We start from the raw sequence: 20,063 nt of genomic DNA, 5'->3' as shown, positions 1-20,063 counted from the left end.
GGTCACTAGGTTGAGAATGGCAAAGAACAGCATCTTCTGTGGAAGAAGAAATGCGGGGATTATGGACTAAGTTACTGAGATGACATCTCAAGTATACCACAAAGGAGAACTGCCTACGGAAAAGATCAAGAATGTTGAGAACGTGGAGATTTATATGGTATTCTAGAGGATAAGTTGGTAATTTGAATTACCTTGCTGCTCACAAATACTTCAGCATCTCTTATAACTTATTCAGTGATAATGAAAAAGGGAATCCAGCTGGAGTTGCAGGCATTTTCATTTATATAATTTCGATTTTGGTTTTCAGAATGGCGAGTAGAAGCAGACAATGAATGTCAGTGAACAGGACAAAGAAACCTTGAGCTTGAGTACGACAAAAAGAGGATTCTTCATTTTGTTTTCCTCAGCATGGAATGTTGGACTGTAGGAATGTACAAGTACTGCCCTTGTGAAAGAAACGATCAAGAGTGTGTCTTTAACAGTCAGTGTACAGTGATTGGCAGTGATTGCTAGTGATTCCACTAGATTAATGGTGAAGAGATTTTTCATAGAATAGAGAGAGAGCCCAATAGAAGTGGAACAAGAGAAAAGTCCTCAAAAGCCATGCAACATAGAGAATGAAGAGTAAGTTTTTTTTTTGCATGGAATGGTTGGTTATTAGAATTTATTATCTAAGAGTCTGCACGGTTAGCCTAGTGGCTGTGTGCTTTGCAACCATATGACTGGGGAAGGACCCAGGTTCAATTCCCATTGAAGATGTGAGGAATTTGAGGATCTTCCTCAGCCATAGCCAAGTTAGCCGTTCTTGGGCACGGGCAGTAGGGTTTTTTCCGCCAGTTTATCTTGCTCAACTTGCCCCCCCCCCCTCATGGGGGGGCTCAACTTGCCCCAATAGGGACAGGGGAGAAAAAGGAGGAAACTCCATACTAATAAATAAATTATCTGAGAGTTTGTCAAACACACAAAAGCTCAGTGAGGACTTCCTCCTCCTGTGACGACTTTGACTCCATGGAGGTTTGATGATGATAATATATGATAATTATCTTTTTTCCTTTTGTGACATACTGGTTATTATTCTATTTTCAGTATTTAGCATCAAGAAATCCAAGAGTTCTTGCAATTTTGGGATCAGGAAAGCAAGCTAGAGCACATTATGAAGTGTTATCTTATTTTTATGATTTCAATCAGGTAACTTTTGTTTAAACTTTATAGTAACTTCACTGTGAATAATATTGTGCAATATTTGCAAAATTTATTATCATTATCATCAGCCCTCCATGAAGTCCAGAGACTCATGGGATGTTTTACTGTAATCATGCCATGCCTTAAATATATTCACTGTTGCCACATTCACCAACCCTGAGACATTCCAATCACTAATCACATCACTCTCCATGCAAAATACCTTCTGCTCACATCCACCTTATATACCTTACAAGGATAGCTTGTTTTCGAACTGTCTCCCCAATTCTGTGAAAAACCTCATCCATGTTAATCTTTTAATAATCTCTTGCCATCTTTTATGTCTCATTCCTCATCCCCCCCCCCCACCCACTCCTACTCTTATCCACTGGATGCTAGAATTTACATGTCCTCAGTTGTTCTTCCACTCAACATTCCTGAGACCAGTACCTACATTAGTCAATTATCTCTGGACCCTCTCCACTATCTCTTCATCCTTTTGAAAACAGTGACCAAATCTGTATACAGATATATATGTATTACTGTGCTACTCCAAGGAGTCCTTAGACTCATTAAGGGAGGACCTAACCTTAATGTCAAGCACTATCCAACATTTGCATGGTATCTGTCATACTTTGCTTTGAACTCATTCACAATCATAGCACCCACAACAAACATTGGCAACCTATTCCACTCATTCACCATTCTCCAAGCAAAAACCTAGTTCTAACACCCTTGCTTACTACACTCTTACTCAGTTTCCAAGGATGCCCCCCCCAGATGTGTTCTGAAAAATTTCCTCTGAATTAATCTTGTAAAAACCCTTTAGTAATTAGTATGTCTCAATCATATCACTCCTTTTCTGCCCATCAACCAGTTTCTGTAACCCACAAATCTTTAACCTGTTCTCGTAAAGTTCATTCCATAGACCTGGCGTCATCTTGATGACTCACATGCTCAGATCTGCATGGACTAGTCAAGATGAAAGTTTTATCAAGGCTCAATAAAGAGGAACGATAACGGCTTGTCTCTGCTCATCAAAGTATTCTTCAGTAACCAAGTAATCTGAGCTGTTTTAACCACTTTGGCTGTGTGTACCCTAAACTTTGTAACTCCCTATCCACTAACACTCCCAAATCTCTGGCATCATCACATTCCTGGAGTACACTTCCACCAATGTAGTATACAGCTGGTAATCTTTTCACCCTAAAATGCATAACCTTACATTTTGCCACATTAAATTTACATCCATTCTCCTTTTCTCAGACTGCCAGTCTCTCCGAATCACCCTGCAAAATTTTGACATCATCTGTATTAGCTATTGCTCTACCCAACTTTGCATCAATGGCAAACAACTGAACAGTTCCTCTGAGATCTTTTCCTATATTGCTAATGTACAAATTAAACAGTAGCAGTCCAATCCTATATCCATCCCCATGTGCTGCAGTTTACTGATTTGAATTCGTGTGGTATCCTGTCAATGGCTTTTGCAAAGTCGAGCAGTATCACTGTAAACTCATTATCTTTATCCACCTCAACTGTTCACAGTATTATAAAATGTAAGCAGGTTACTGAGGCATGACCTACCCTTCATAAAACCACGTTTCTCCCCCCCTCCCCAGTACAGTATCCCATTTCCATCTATCCCTTCCTATATTTTGCTCTTGACTAACTTCTCCAGTATTTTGACAACAGCTCCTGATATGCTGATCGGTCAGTAATTTGCTACATCAGTCTTGGAGCCTCCTTTATGCAGTGGAACTATTTTCTCCTCATTCCATCCCCTTGTGACTAACCCAGAGTCGAGACTTAGATTAAACAATGGTCAAGGGCACTGACAATTCCCTAGCAGCTTTATATAAAACTTGTATACCATCCTCCCACAGCTGTATTCACATTAAGGTTTTTTAATATGCTGTGCACCTCCATTTCATTTACCACAGTGCCCATATAAGTCTTTGCCTCTCTCATTACTGCAATATCTTCATCTGGATGATATACACTTGCAAAGTGTATATCATCCACTTAGCAATTTTAATATTTCAACTGACAGTTGCCTCCCAACCATTGGCATTCATTAAAAGCATTTTGCCATAAACATTCTTTCTTTTACTTGCAGCATATCAAAAGAACTGTTTGGGATTGTCTTTGGCTTGCATTGTTAATTCCCTTTCACACTCTGCTTTTGCCTTTCTTACCACACTGTTAACCTTCTGGCTTGTGCTTTGTAATGCTCATGTGCTTGCTGGTCATCTTTCTCCTTGAATTCCCTCTGCAGTTTTTTTTCTTTTTTTGCAGCTCCAGTCGAATCATGATATTCATCCATTTAACTCCCACTTGATTTACACTCCTGATTCTAGGTATGCACCTGCCATTACTTCTCTCAAACACTCCTTTAGCACTTACCATGGACTATCACATCCTTGCAGTTTACATGCTATGGCACTGATCCAAGCAATCTTCATGTTGGAGGTTTAATGGAATATTATCAGCTCTGAGAAAGGATTAAGACTAATTTTAATACTTCCAATATTTCGTCTCCGTCACAGAGACATCTTCAGGGATTACAAAAAAACTCTTTGTAACAACATACACACAAACATAATACAATTGTGAGTGAAACTAAAGTCCTATCTAGGTGGTGCACCCTCAGGGCATTTGCAGGTGGCCTAGGAAGTAAAGAGGGATCTCTGATAATTAATGTTTCCCAAATTTTGGGAAGTTTAATGCAACCATATTTGTTTAAATTCGCTTGATTCCTGAGTGCAGATTCAAAGAATAGTCTTTCTTTTTTGAATTTACTATGGTGGAGCATGGTGGTTTTTTTCCAGGAGATCCTGTGGGCTGTATCCAAAACATGGTCTTCAAAGCCAGATTGACCATAATCATGATTGCAGATGTATGACTTGATAATTAATACTTAAGGAATTGACAGCGTACACTAGAAATATAAATTAAATCAACTTTAATATATACTTTCCGATATTTCGATTTTGCCATCTTCATGGGAACTTAAGATAAAGACGTGCATGCAAGTACTACATAACAGCAAATGAGAAATGAAGGGAGGAAGCTACCGTTTTCCTAAAGTCCTGATGGTGCCTCCTAGCGGGCTATATTAGGTGTTCTTGGCCTTTGGACTGGAGTTCTTCTGATGTATGTTTTGAAAATTTGGGGCAGTCTCATGCATCCATATTTGTTGAGGTTTGGTATGTTCCTAAGGGCTGAGGCTGATTCCATGAATAGTCTCTCATATTTGAACTTGCTGCGGTGTATTACTGTGACTTTCTTCCACCTTATTCTGTGGCGAGTATCCAGAGCATGGTCTGCAAGCCCAGGGTGGCTGTACTGTAAAATCAGATGTAGTCCTTGTGTTCTGAGATTCTGATATTTGCTGTCCTGCCTGTTTGGCTAAAGTAGGACAATTTACAGCTGCAAGGGACCTGGTATACTCCAGGTAGGTCTAGGGAAAGTGGTTTGTTTTTAGTGGAGCATATAAGGGATGCCAATTTTCTATATGGTCTGTAACAAGTGGTCAAGTCATGTTTTTTTAGGATTTTGTTGATTTTTCCAACGTGCCTCAGATGTAGGGAATAGTGATGGATTTAGAGTAATCTTTTTTGTGAAGGGGGGGGGGGCTGTGGATATCTGGTTTTAGTATTTTTTTGGATTTTTTGAGGGTTAGCCATTGGCTGAGAAAGTGTTAAGGATGTGATTTAGTTCAGTGGTTAGGTCTTGGTCATTTGAACAGATTAGTTTAGCCCTGTTGAATAGAAGTTACAGTATTGGATATTATGTACAACATCGAACACAGAATCTGTCACTTAGCTTCAGAAACAGCCAATAACATCAGACGATGTAGCTAACATCCTCTCCTGGTTGTCACCTACAAAAATTAATTTGTCTTCCAGACAACTCTCTGCCCTCAGAAAATTATGAAATAATTTTCTGATTTATATTTTCTGATTCTGATTTCTAATTTATAATAATCACCACATAGTTTCTGTATCGAAAAATTAAAGTTATGTGGAGCAATTACTAGAGAGAAATAACGAATTAAATAAAAACTACATCTATGTTTCATAACAGTTTTCGGGTGCATGATGGTGATGCATCGGGGGGGGGGGTTAAATTATCAAAGGAGAAATAAAGTTCAATTCTATTATAAAAATATGGAAATGAAATTTCACATTTGATATACATATTTTGAATGAAAAATGTAAGCAAATGTATCGCTCACTTTAAAAATTGGACTATAATATCTGAATTATACAGAAAATATATACATATAAATTGAAATCGTAACTGTTAATTTCATTTTGTAATTACCAATTATACAAGGAAACCAAGAAAGTGAAAGTACAAAGAACAGTCGAGTATTATTATTATTATTATTCGTGACACCTCTAAAGGGAAAAAATTAGTGATATGATTAAAGAATTTCATATTATTCTCTATAAAGCAAAGTCACTCAAGCATGTCCTAAAGGAAATCTGTGAAGTATTATTCGATTTCAATGATTTAGAACAACAATAAAAATAATATAATCTGGAATGTCGGCAGCAAGTTTTCTTTTCTTTTTTTTTAAATAATATTTCAAATAATTATCGTGAATTAATTTTTTCGAGAACAAATTAAATGTTTTGTCGAGTAAGCGATTAGAAAAAAATTACCGCAAAAAAATTAAGAATAAAATTAGTTCTCCAAGGTAAGGCTATATTTAAGTGAAGAAATTATGCAAGGATCTTTATTTTCCAGACATTAAAATTGGATTGTACAATAAAAAGAGAAAACAAAAATATAAATAATTTCTCTATTTTTAGTCTATCCTATATAACTAAGATCCAGTTACCCAGCATAGAACAAGGAGTGTGTTTCTTGTTATATGGCAACTGAGAGGCAGCTAAGAACGTGAGATAATCCAATTAACCGTTCTCTTCAGCTTGAGGGTTTATCACACCTTCTAATGGACATGAGGGTCAAATTGCACTTCTGATTCCTGTTCTTTCAACAGGTGGGCTGAATCATATCCAGATTTAGCTGGACGTCTATAGATATCCTGGCCGTTTGGGAGGTTAAATAATACAGACATATTGATCAGCTTTGACACCATCTCATTGCTTACCAATATTCCCCTAATTGACACCTTAATACTCTTAAAAAACGTTTTTCCTTCTGATATCTTAGAGCTCTTTTCCTTTGCCATCAACTCTGGTTATTTTTCTTGGAAGAACAAAATCTACAAACAGATAGAGGGAACTGCCATAGATTCACCCCTCTCACCTCCTCTTGCCAATTTTTACATGGAAAATTTTGAAAAACGAGCCATAGACTCTTCCCCTCTAAAACCTTTTATCTGGCTAAGATATGTAGATGACGTGTTTTCTATTTGGCCTCATGGCCCAGACACATTAGATTCCTTCCTCAGTCACCTCAATAGTCTACATCCAAGAATCCAGTTTACGATGGAAAAGGAAAATAACAATAGTTTACCCTTCCTAGACACCTTAGTAATGGTAGCCTTCCTAATGGTAGCCTTTCTTTCTCTGTATTTAGAAAACCTACTCATACAGGCAGATACATTCACAAACTCTCCTACCACCACCCATCTCAGCAATATGGCATTATTATAACTCTTACCAATAGAGCCCACAGTCTTTGTTCCATTGAAACTGCCCTTTCAACTGAACTCAAATGCATACACAATAACTTCCTTTCCAATGGCTACAGTGACTACAGGATTAAAAAAATAATCAAGTCCTTCCCCATTCCCCCGACCATCTCTTCAGAAGGACTTCAGAAATGCCATCACCATACCTTACATTCATGGTACATCAAAAACAATAGCCAGATCATTAAAAAAGTGCAACCTCCATACAACTTTTAAGCCCCACCGTAAACTTGCTACCCTTATCCGTTCCACCAAAGACCAGCTTCCTCCTCTCTCTCTCTCAGTGCCTGGAGTATATGGAGTACCTTGAGCCTGTAAACTGGTTTACTTTGGACAGACAGGCAGATCAGCAACCATCTGGTTATAGGAACACAAGTCATACATCTGCAGTCACGATTATGGTCAATCTGGCCTTGCAGACCATGTTTTGGATACAACCCACAGGATCTCCTGGAAAAAAACCACCATGCTTCACCATAGTAAATTCAAAAAAGAAAGACTATTCTTTGAACCTGCATCTGCACTCAGGAATCAAGTGAATTTAAACAAATATGGTTGCATTAAACTTCCCAAATTTTGGGAAACATTAATTATCAGAGATCCCTCTTTACATCCTAGGCCACCTGCAAATGCCCTGAGGGTGCACCACCTAGATAGGACTTTAGTTTCACTCACAATTGTATTATGTTTGTGTGTATGTTGTTACAAAGAGTTTTTTTGTAATCCCTGAAGATGTCTCTGTGACGGAGACGAAATATTGGAAGTATTAAAATTAGTTTTAATCCTTTCTCAGTGCTGATAATATTCCATTAAACCTCCAACATGAATTCTTCATGGCACTTAAACCTCAACACACGGATCAAGCAATCTACTAAGCCTGTCATGCTTATCAGCCCTGTAATTCCACACATATCCTATCTTAAATGAAAATTCCATACATTTAGCCACCTCCCAGGTCAAGACCATATGATCACTCTCTCCAGTTGGCATGTGGTCATATTTGTTATAGATGAATTCTCAGATGCAATTACTAGATCAAGTGCTCTCAAACCCCCTAGTATATTCCATCACATGGTGTCTCAGGTAATTATTCTTCAGTAACTTCATAATTTCCATTTCTTTCCTTCCATGTGTCCTCTCCTCCTTCCAATCTATGTTCTCATAGTTGAAATTTCCTCCCCTCCCATAATAATTACCTGCCCTCCACTCATTGAGTATTTGCCAATGCATTGTATCTTCATCTTTTCCATCCCCTGGTCTATAGTAGCATCTAGCTGTATATTTTATTCTGCTGGCCTCTATCTAACACCAGATAACCTGAAATGTGCTGTTTTCACTGGCATGCAGTTGAACTTCTACTCTCTTTGGTTGCAGTTCATCAGTCAGCAATAACATTCCTCTCCTCATTCTTTTCTCTGTATCCTCCCTGAACATACTATATCTTTAATATTCTGTCCCACTAACTATATCATCTTTTGTCAGCCATATCTCATTAACGCCAATAACATTTGCTAGGATGAATTAACGGATACCAAAATTCCTCTTGCTTGTTTTGAATGCTCCTGGCATTAGTGTACAAAAAGTGCAAAAGCCCCTAGGGTCCACTGTTATCTCGATGCTTTATGTGAACTATCCCATTTTGGTTTGTTACCAGTGGCACTAACTTATTATTATATAATATTATATAATTATATACACATTATGTACATTCTTACACTTAACTGCATCACTGATATCTTCATATCCACCTCAACAGTTCCACCCTCCCCCTCCGAAAACGCTAGTTTCCCTGATTTTGGGTATCCACTCTCACTTCATTCAACAATACTTTTTCCAGATTCTGAATACCAAATCCATTCAGATCCAGACCATTCTTTTTGTATAAGTCCTTTCACCCATCAACTCACTCCACACCACTCCTCCTGCATAACCTATGTATCGAGTCATTCACTATTATGGCCCTCCTTTTCAGCTCTATTCTGTCATATTGTAGCAACAGACTCACTATCTTAACTCTCTCACTCTTTTTCTACTACCAGTAATTCTTTCATATCCTCTCTCGTGCCATATTTTTTCCTTTCAAAATCGTTTGTTCCAGCTAATACAATCATCTCTTTCACTTTACCCTTGTTTGTTCTAATAGCCTCACTAACATCATTCATTTTTGCTCCGAGAAAGCATGATTTTGTCAATCTCTTGCTGATCATAACTTTTATGATTGAATTGCTGCCTTACAAGACTCAAATTATACCATGGAAATATAATATCCTTTCTTCTACACATTGTCACTATACTGTGCTGTCCTCGCAATTTCAGCATTGTGTCACTTCCCAAAACTTAGATAGTCATGCAATCTATTAGATTAAGATTAAATGGTGTTGTTTCACATGATTAAAAAAAAAATGTATGATCAGATTTAAACCTATTATAGTGCAACATCTTTGTTTGATTAGAGTGAACCCTGTGTCAGTGCTTGAGAAGCCGGAAACTTCTTGCTCCAGAAATCTTATATAATCTTGATTTTGTTGGATTCCAATCTCAGCAGAACAGCCAGTCTGTCCAAAGTAGTAAAATTGACAGGAATAGGATATTTGATAAACACTAGGCAAGTATAAAGATGGTAATTGATCCTTACTAGGTGATAGGAAAGAAGATAATTCGTAGATGTTTCGTAGTAGAGGATCGGTGTAGTGGTTGAGACAGCTGTAGGTGTCCTCCCACGATGAGTCTTCGGACTCCTTGGAGATGTCAGGAATAATAATAATAATAACTTACACTTTCTTTTAGTGTTGCATGGTGATCAGCATTCATTTTAGAAATTATGGACTTTACAACCATGTTATAAATAACTCTTTTAATTTCCCGACGTTTCGATCTTCATATTAAGATCATCTTCTGGAGCATATACAAATATACAGGACAAGCTGAGTTACATTACCGTAAGTTAGAGAAATAATGATTAGATCACAAGTTATTCTACTGGCATGACCTCTTGTGAAAAAAAAAATAATAATTATTTAGAAACTACATCAAGCTAAATTCTGTTTATGATAATATGAATAAACATTCTTTCTTATAGATAGTTTTCTTTCAGTAACAATGATGTCCTATTTTTAGCATTACAATTGTTATTTTTGATTTAGGATTCTGGATTATCTACAGTCCTCTTTATAGTTACTCTTAGAGAGGAAGGTTCCGTGGGTAGAATATGTGCCTTACATATGTTTGGGATTTTTAGACCATCATTATTGTTTAGATTGGGATGGTTGATAATAATCTCACAGGACTTCCTTAAATTTGTGTTCATACCATGTTTTGGTGTGATGTAGACAACTAGTGCTTTTCCAGTCAATTCTATGTAAGGCGTTCAGAGCATGATCAGAAAGGCCAGCTTGACCATAATTATTATATTTGATGTGTTATTTATGTTCTTTTTGTCTGATAAAAGGAATTGTGAGTCCTGTTTCCCCTGTATATGGTATGTCACAGGTGCAATAAATATGGTATACTCCAGGGTTTGCCAGTGGAGGGAGTGGATCTTTGGATGAGTTGAGTAAGCTTTTTAATTTTGCAGGAGGTTTAACGGTGGCTTTGAGGTTGTATTTTTGTAGTATTCTGTTTATTTTATCTGATGTCCCTTTAATGTAAGGAATGGTTATAGTTTTATTGTAGTCTGGTTTGTCTTTGTTTTTTATTGAGGTCTTGGACAATAATACATACCAACTCATTAACTACAACCCAACCAATAAAATAAAAAAGAAAACAGAGAAACTACTTAAATCAGTTACCACATGGCCCGAAGATACGGTCAAGAAACTATTTCCGCACTACGCTCGTTCCCCAAGAATTTATGGGCTACCGAAAATACACAAACAAAACATACCACTCTTGCTGATAGTCGAAGGGTTAGATATCCCGAATTATTATTTTGTGAAGAAATTAGCAGTAACACTCAAGGAGTTGGTAGGTCATTCCCCCTTCCTATATTAGAAACACACAACACTCCATAAACATTATCAAACACATTACATTAGAAAAAGATGATTTATTAGTCAGTTTTTGACGTCTCTGCCCTCTTTACGAATGTCCGAATCAATGACACAATTCTTCTTTTACAGAACAAATTCCCTCCAGATATCACGACGCTCTTTGCGCATGTATTACGTTCTGGTTATTTTGTATGGCAAAACGCTTTCTACCCACAAAAAGAAGGCACAGCATGGACTCGAAATTATCACCCTCCCTATTACTAACTTTTATATGGAACATTTTGATCAGCATGCTCTAGATTCCTCTCCTTTAAAACCCAAAGTCTGGCTTAGATATGTTGACGATGTTTTCGTGATCTGGTCCCATGGCCGCCAGACACTAGACACATTCCTTAGCCACCTGAATAAACAACACAAACGCATACAGTTCACAATTGAGATTGAAAAACAGAACACGCTTCGTTTCTAGATACACTTGTCACATGTCTTCCTTCTGGCCATCTTTCCTTCTCTATTTACAGGAAACTGACACATACTGGCTAATATATGCACATAAACTCCTACCACCACCCAACACAAAAACTAGGTGTCATTAATACTCTAAAAAAGAGGACTCTGCAGATCTGCTCCAGCGAATATGCACTGACAGTGCTGTAATGAAAGAGGTGCCTGCCACAGGTGCAACTAGGTTTGGGACGCAAAATGTTAAAAATAAATAAATAGATATAAAAGTCCGCTATTTTATATTGTATTCTTAAATTTTGGCAATACGCCGCTTTAGACACACAAATTCTGCAACACACTGCAATTCATTTTGATGGGATTAATAGTAAGTATTTAACATATTGTATTTCAATTTTTCAAAACTTTTGTCATTTTGGGGTTGGGGGCACAAGTTAAACACTTGCCACAGGCACTTTATACCCTCGTTACTGTACTGTGCACTGAAAGATGAATTTAAAGTTATCAGCAATACTTTAAAAAAAAATTGGTTATAAAGCCAAAACACTATTAACAAAATTCTCTACAAGACCTCAATAAAAAACAAAGACAAACCAGACTTACAATAAAACTATAACTATTCCTTACATTAAAGGGACATCAGATAAAATAAACAGAATACTACAAAAATACAACCTCAAAGCCATCATTAAACCTACTGCAAAATTAAAAAGCTTATTCAACTCATCCAAAGACCCACTCCTTCCGCTGGACCACCCTGGAGTATACTGTATTTATTGCACCTGTAACATACCATATATAGGGATAACAGGATGCACAATTCCTATCTGACAGAAAGAACATAAATAACACATCAAATATAATAATTATGGTGAAACTGGCCTTTCTGATCATGCCCTGAACGCCTTACATAGAATTGACTGGAAAAGCACTAGTTGTCTACATCACACCAAAACATGGTATGAATGCAAATTTAAGGAAGTCCTGTGAGATTATTATCAACTACCCCAATCTGAACAATAATGATGGTCTAAAAATCCCAAACATATGGAAGGCACATATTCTACCCACGGAATCTTCCTCTCTAAGAGTAACTGTAAACAGGATTGTAGATAATCCATGATCTTAAATCAAAAATAACAATTGCAATGCTAAAAATTGGACATCATTGTTACTGAAAGAAAACTATCTATAAGAAAGAATGTTTATTCATGTTATCATAAATAGAATTAATTTAGCTTGATGTAGTTTCTGAATAATAAAAGTTTTTTTGTTTTTTTTCATTAGAGGTCATGCCAGTAGTCTCTCTAACTTACTGTATGTAATGTAATGTAACTCAGCTTGTCAGGTAAATTTGTATGTGCTCCAGAAGATGATCTTAATATGAAGATCAAAATGTTGGGAAATTAAAAGAGTTATTTATGACACAGTTGTAAAGTCCATAATTTCTAAAATGAATAAAATGAAAGATAACAGACTAGTTTGAAGGTGGTGTACAGATAATATATATGGCAAATCCTTGCTAATTTTTCAGAAGTCTTTTTAAGGTAGGATATTTGGATCCTTTTAACATCAGATTACAATCTGGCAGAAGGATGGTAATTATCAATTATTTATTCTATTGTGGTTTCATTATATCATTAAGTGGTAGTGAGTTGTTTTATTTTAATTCTTCTAATAGTCAGAAGAACAAATTGTGTATACTCTGTGTATGAGGCTTTTTGATAATGCCTGTCTTTTGTGAAGGATAATGGGAAGCTGTGTGAACCTGCCAGTGAAAGATGATTTCCTCTGAATGTAATATTCAGAGGAAGCCATCTTTCACTGGCAGGTATATCCACAATCTTTCAAAAAATGGAAAATGTAATATTCCTAGTAGAAGTTCACTCTCAATAGTGAACTTAATTATCCAAGAACTGAAGTAATGTTTGAGTGGGACCAGATTGTAAAGACCTTATAAAAAAATGTAGCAAATAAGAGGTTGAAGAGAAATGATGATAAAAATATTTTGTGGTTTCCTTTACACATGTTAAACCATTATTTTAAAATAATGTTGTATAATTAAATCACACCAGCACTAAAATAGAAGCAAAAAGCTTTCAATCTACACTTACAATAATTTTGCAATATTTATTTTAGTTCTGTAAGGAATACTTGCCAAGATTTTTGGGATAGATTCATTAGCAATGTTGAAAATGATTTACATGGTTATCAGAACAGCTCATAAATTAATGAAACATTTGAATAAACCAGAAAAAAATGTAACAGAAATTTCAGGAAGTTTAAAAAAGAATAGATACTACATTACAAAAGTAAAGTATAGTAACCATTCTTAGTAAAGAAGAAGAAATAAAAACCCCAAAATATCAATAACATTGGAATGGATTTATTTAAGATGGTAGAATTGGAAGAAGAATATTTATCTGTAACAAAAACTGAAGCTTCAGAAACAGACGGAATTACCTCAGAGGTAAATAGATTGATATCCCTTTTATAAGTAGTCCTGAATAGTGCACCTTAGTGGGCTAATGGGTGGTCTTGGCTGTTTGGCCAAAATTTGTATGAGTGCTTCCCAAATTTGGGGCTGTTTCATGCAACTAAACTTGAGGTTTAAATAGTTTATTAAGGCTGAACCAAATTTGAGGTGCAAATCTCTTGTACGTATATTTTCTGTGCTGCAGTAGAGTGGCCTTCTTCCATTATATCTTGAGGTGGATGTCCAAAGCATGGTCAAGCAAGTCCTGAGTGACTGTAGTGGTAGAACCAAATGTAGTCCTTGTGTGTGCAGCATTTCTGATATTGGCTGTCCTACCTGTCTTGTCATAATAGGAAAATTTGCAACTTCACAGAACCTGGTAAACACTTGTCAAACCTAGGGGTTGTTGGTTTTTGAGTGAGCCAATAAGGGATGGCAATTTCCTATATGATCTGTAAGTGCTAATAATGTACTTTTTTTAGTTTTACTGATGTATTCTGGATATATGGAATGGTGATAGATATGATGTAGTCTGTTCTAGAGGGAGAGGAGATTATGGGGTTTTAACATTTTCTAAATTTGGTGAGTATTGCACCCATTGGCTAAGGTATTGAGAATGTGGTCAAATTCAGTAGTTAGGGCACTGTTATCATAACCAATGAATTTTGCTCTGTTATAGTAGTTTTTATAATCTCATAATCCCACACACACATTGGCTGATACATTCACCAACAGTCACATCCCCCACCTCCCAGACACAAACCCATTAATATGGGATTATAAAAAATCCTATGTAACAGGAAATTTAATCAAACTGATAATGTATGTTGATTATCTATCCTATACAATGGTGCCTTGGTTAACAACGGCTTCAGATAACGATGTACTTGGTTAACGACGAGTGGCTGTAAGAAAAAAATCTCTTGGTTAACAACACAGGCTTTGGTTAACGCCTCTCGATTATGTGAACCTCCATTCGATCTAAAAAACCGGAATTTTCCGATCGCACTCAGCCATGCGCAGGAAGACATTGTCGAATAGAGAACAGCCATGCGGTATAGCTGTGAAGCTCAGATATGCTTGACCCATCATAGCCAGCTGTTTATGTTTTCCGTTTATGGTTTCTTTTCTTGTAGTGTACCGTGCTTTATTTTAAAATTTGTGGTTATAAATGCGTTTTATGATGAAAATGAGTATTTATGCATTTATTTTTTATGTGTTAGTTCATATAGACAATAATCGGCAGGTGCATGTCACTGTTCGTTCGCCATCAAAAGGCAAAATCAAATCTCATCTGTATAATAATCATTGTATCTATAAGCTGCTAATCAGTGTATGTTACAGTAAGTGCTGTATCTAATATCGTCACCTTACAAGCAAAATGCACTAAGTCAAAAATTGCAGGTTTCAAATTTAACTATTAACTTTTATTTCAAAACGTTTTTTTTAACTTTTACTTTTATTTTCAGGTGACGATATGTTCTTTGTATCCCTTGTCTTAGTGTTGTACAATTTGTAATAATACCATATTTTGCTTATCTTTTTTTTTATAGAGTGAATTTTTTTACCGTGTGACAAAATGGGCCCCAAAAAGAAAGCTAGTGAGAGAAAAAAAAACAGAAAAATTTTCTCTATTGAACAGAAGAAAGAAATAATAGCAAAACATCATGAAGGTGTGAAAGTTAAGCAGCTAGCTCGAATATATGAAACCAGTCATTCTACAATATCAAGCATTTTGGCTAAGAAAGAAGAACCTAAGGTTGCTAAGGGAACTTGAGGGTTGAATGTCAGAGGGCTTCTTTTTGAGCAAATGGAAAATCTATTACTAATTTGGATCAAAGAAAGAGAAATGGCGGACGATACTACATCTCAAAATAAACTAAAGCTAAACAGATTTATGAAGATTTGAAAATGAAGACTTCGGAATCAAGTTCTGAGGTAGATGATGATGATTTCAAAGGTAGCAGAGGTTGGTTTGACAACTTTAAAAAAGAACAGGAATTGATAGTGTGGTCAGACACAGAGAGGCAGCTAGTGCTGACAAAGCAGTAGCAGATAAATTTGTCAATAGCTTTACAAGAATTATAGAAGAAGGAGAATACCTACCTCAACAAGTCTTCAATTGTGATGAGACTGGGTTATTTTGGAAGAAAATGCCCAACAGGACATTTATCACAAAAGAAGAAAAAACATTTCCTGGGCATAAACCAATGAATGATAGGTTAACATTGCTTTTAGCAGCAAATGCAAGTGGAGACTGCAAGGTAAAACCAATGTTAATCTACCACTCAGAGAATCCCCGAGCATTCAAAAAGTTCAATATCTCTAAATCCGATCTCGGTGTTTTGTAGAAGTCTAACAGCCTGGGTCACAAGAATAGAATTTAGAGACTGGATTCGCGAAGTGTTTGGATAAACTGTCAAAGCCTATCTTCAGCAAAACAATCTGCCTCTAAAAGCCATTTTAACCTTGGATAACGCTCCTTACCATCCAACGGGCATACAAGAAGAGCTACCAGAGGAATTAGATTTTATCAAGTTGATTTTTCTTCCTCCCAAGACTACATCTCTGATTCAACCTATGGATCAGCTGATAACTGCAAATTTTAAAAAACTTTACACAAGGGCACGTTTTACCAGGTGCTTTGAAATGGGTGAGGCTACCAACATAACCCTAATAAAATTTTGGAAGGAAGAATTCAGCATTGTCATAGCAATTAAGCTAATTGTAAAGGCTTGGCAGGAAGTAACAATGAAATGTTTCAAAGCAGCATGGAGGAAACTGTGTCCTTCCTTTGGTAATGAAGAAACTTCAGATGAAGGGCACAAATTGGTAAAGGATATAGTGGCAACTGCTCATGATCTTAACTTGGAAGTAGAGGAAGAAGATGTTGAAGAATTATTGGAGATGCATGACTGAGAACTGACTACTGACGAGCTAAAAGAACTTTTCAAGCAGCAATGTGAAGAAAAGGAAATGGAAATTTCATCTGAAGATGAGGATGGAGAGAAAGAACAAATTATGACTGCTGAAATCAAAAATGTTTTGGCAAAGTGGGAGGAAGTTCAGAATGTTGCTATGAAATGGAATCTAAACAAATCTGAGGTTATCAGCACTGCAGATCTATTTAATGAAAAGTCCATGCAGTTTTTCAGAAACATTTTAAAAAAGAGACAGAAGCAAACAACCCTAGACATGTTTTTTACAAGTCCATTTGTCAAAAAACTCCAAAGTGAGCCCAATTATCCTTCTGATGAAGATTGAGCGCAAGGGGACGGAACCACCCCTTTTCAGTCTTCAAAATTCGATTCATCAGAATTCAAGGAGAACTGGCCTACCAGTCTGGAACTCGGGGGTGGGGGGATGTAGGCACCAGGGGGGACTTAGACCCCCCTAGTGATATATAATTGTATATTGTTATATTGCAGTGATGGCCAAATTCGGTTCTTGGGGAAATTTCAATTTTTATGGTTCATCATGAATGACAAACCTTCACAACACACATATAATATTTTTCACAGACCTATATATGATAGCTGATGAACTGCAGCCAAGGAGAATTGAAGTCGTATCGCAGGATAGTGAAAGGAGCTCATTTGAGGCTATTTGGTGTGAGATTGAGACTGGCAGAATAAAATATACAGTTGGGTGCTGTTATAGACCAGGTGATGGAATAGATGGTGGAGATAGTATGCATAGGGAAATTGATGAAATGAGTGGAAGGAGGGTAATTATTATGGGGGATTTTAATTATGGTAACATTGATTGGAAGGAGGAGAGGACACATGTGAGGAAGGAAAAGGATTTTATTCAATTATTAAGGAATAACTATCTGAGACAGCATGTAATTGAAAATACTAGGGGTGTGAGAGTGCTTGACCTGGTAATAGCATCTCACAATTTGACTGTAATGAATATGACCATGTTGCCATCTATTGGTGAGAGTGATCATAAGGTCTTGACCTGGGATGTGGCTAAAGGTGTGGAATTTTTGATTAAGACAGGGTATATGTGGAATTACCGTGCTTGCAAGTATGACAAGCTTAGGAGATTGCTTGGATCAGTGCCATGGCATGTACAACTGCAAGGGCTGGACGTCGATAGAGCATGGGAAGTGGTCAAGGAGCATTTACAGGAGGTAATGGTTGATTGTATACCTAGGGTCCGAATAGTAAAACAAGTAGGGGTTAAATGGATGAATAACACCATTAAGCTTGAGCTGCAAAAAAAGAAACAACTGTGGAGGGAATTTAAAGAAAGGGGTGACCTGCAGGCACACGAACGGTATAAAGTGCAGGCCAGAAAGGTAATGAGTGTGGTAAAAAAAGCAAAAGCGGATTATGAAAGGAAACTAGCTTTGCAAGCAAAAGAGAATCCAAAACAGTTCTTTCAATATGCTGCAAGCAAGAAAAAACTGTACACGGTAAAATGATTTTAAGGAATGACGATGGTAAGGAGGTCACTGAACCAGTCGATATAGTGGAGTTACTGAGCGCGCACTTTGCAAAAGCATATCATCCAGGTGGTGACATTGAAAAAATGAAGGAACCATTAGTTTATACGGGAATAGTGATGAATGAAGTGGAGGTGACTAGTCTATTACAGAACCTTAATGTGAACACATCTGTGGGATTGGATGGTATACCTGTACGGGTCTTGCGTGAAGCGGCTAAAGAATTATCAGTGCCCTTGACCTTGTTGTTTTATCTGAGTCTCAGGTCTGGCTTAGTCCCGAAGGTGTGGAAAGAGGGGAAAATAGTTTCACTGCATGAAGGAGGATCCAAGACTACGGTTGCAAATTACCGACCGATCAGCATATCAGGAGTCGTTGTCAAGGTCTTGGAGAAGGTAGTCAAGGGAAAAATACAGGAATGGATTGATGAAAACGAGGTACTGTACAGGGGACAGCATGGCTTTGTGAAGGGTAGATCATGCTTCAGTAACTTGCTCAAGTTTTATAACAAGGTGACGGCTGAACTGGATAAGGGAAATGGGTTTACAGTGATACTGCTGGACCTGGCAAAGGCGTTTGACAGGATACCACATGGAATACTAATCCGTAAACTACATCATATGGGAATGGATATAGGGTTGGTGAGGTGGATAGGTGGTTGGTTGAATGAGAGATATCAAAGAGTAGTTTATTCAGGAGTAGAGTTCAAAAGACGGCCTGTGACTAGTGGTGTGCCACAGGGTTCTGTTCTTGGACCACTGCTGTTTAATCTGTTCATTAACGATATAGGGAAGGATCTAAGTGGAACAATTCATTTGTTCGCTGATGATGCAAAGTTGGGTAGGACAATAGTGAATGCAGAAGATGTCAAAGTCTTGCAGGATGACTTACATAGATTGGAGTTCTGGGCTAAGGAGAATGGATGTCAATTTAATGTGACAAAATGTAAGGTTATGCATTTTGGGGTGAAAAGATTAGCAGCAGTATACCACATTGGTGGAACTGTACTCCAAGAGATTGATGAGGCCAGGGACTTGGGAGTGTTGGTGGATAGGGAGATGAAGTTTAGGGGGCACACTGCAAAAGTAGCTAAATCAGCTCATCAACTCACTTGTTGTTGAAAAATACCTTGACGAGCAGAGACAAGCAAGTTATTGTACCTCTGTACCAAGCCTTGATAAGACCTCATCTCGACTACTGTGCCCAGATTTGGTCACCTCGGTTCCTTCTTGATGGGGAGGAGGTGGAGAGGATCCAGAGGCGAGTGACTAAGATGATAACAGGTCCATGGAATGAACCATATGAGAACAGGTTGAAGATTTGTGGGTTGCAGAAACTAGTTGATATGCGGAGGAGGGGAGATATGATTGAGACATTCAAATTACTAAAGGGGTTCTATAGGATTAATTCATAGGATATTTTTGAGATCAGGACTGGTGGTGGGAGAACTAGGGGACACCTATGGAAGCTGGGCAAGAGTGTGGTTAGCAGGGGTGTTAGAGCTGGGTTCTTTACTTTTAGAGTGGTAAATTAGTGGAATAAGCTGCCAGAGTCTGTTGTGGGTGCTATGACGGTGAACGAGTTCAAGACAAGGTATGATAGATACTGTGAGAATGTAATCGCATAGTTGTATGGACATGATGTTTAGGGCCTCCCTCGATGAGTCTAAGGACTCCTGGAGTCACCCGAAATAATAATAATAATATAAACATTTTTCATAATAGAAACAAATGCAAAAAAAAAAACACCAAAAACTTTTGAATTGACAATAATATTATTATACAATATCTCTGTCAAGTCCAGAGACTCATTATGGGAGACCCAAACTAA

General features: G+C 37.2%; 1 protein-coding gene across 1 annotated transcript in view; it reads left to right on the top strand.

The window, feature by feature from the left end:
• LOC150102840 (ketimine reductase mu-crystallin) overlaps window positions 1-20,063 on the top strand; it is a 222,630-nt gene that overhangs the window by 18,345 nt on the left and 184,222 nt on the right. The window contains exon 2 of the mRNA XM_090398047.1: window positions 1,087-1,188. Coding sequence (XP_090254173.1) covers window positions 1,087-1,188 — 102 coding nt within the window. The remainder of the gene's footprint in view (window positions 1-1,086; window positions 1,189-20,063) is intronic.

This window comes from Typopeltis vanoorti, chromosome 9 (assembly GCF_054136105.1).
Source record: "Typopeltis vanoorti isolate ZY-2024b chromosome 9, IOZ_Tvanoo_1.0, whole genome shotgun sequence".
Classification (NCBI taxonomy): domain Eukaryota; kingdom Metazoa; phylum Arthropoda; class Arachnida; order Uropygi; family Thelyphonidae; genus Typopeltis; species Typopeltis vanoorti.
This window is presented reverse-complemented; position numbering and strand designations above follow the sequence as displayed.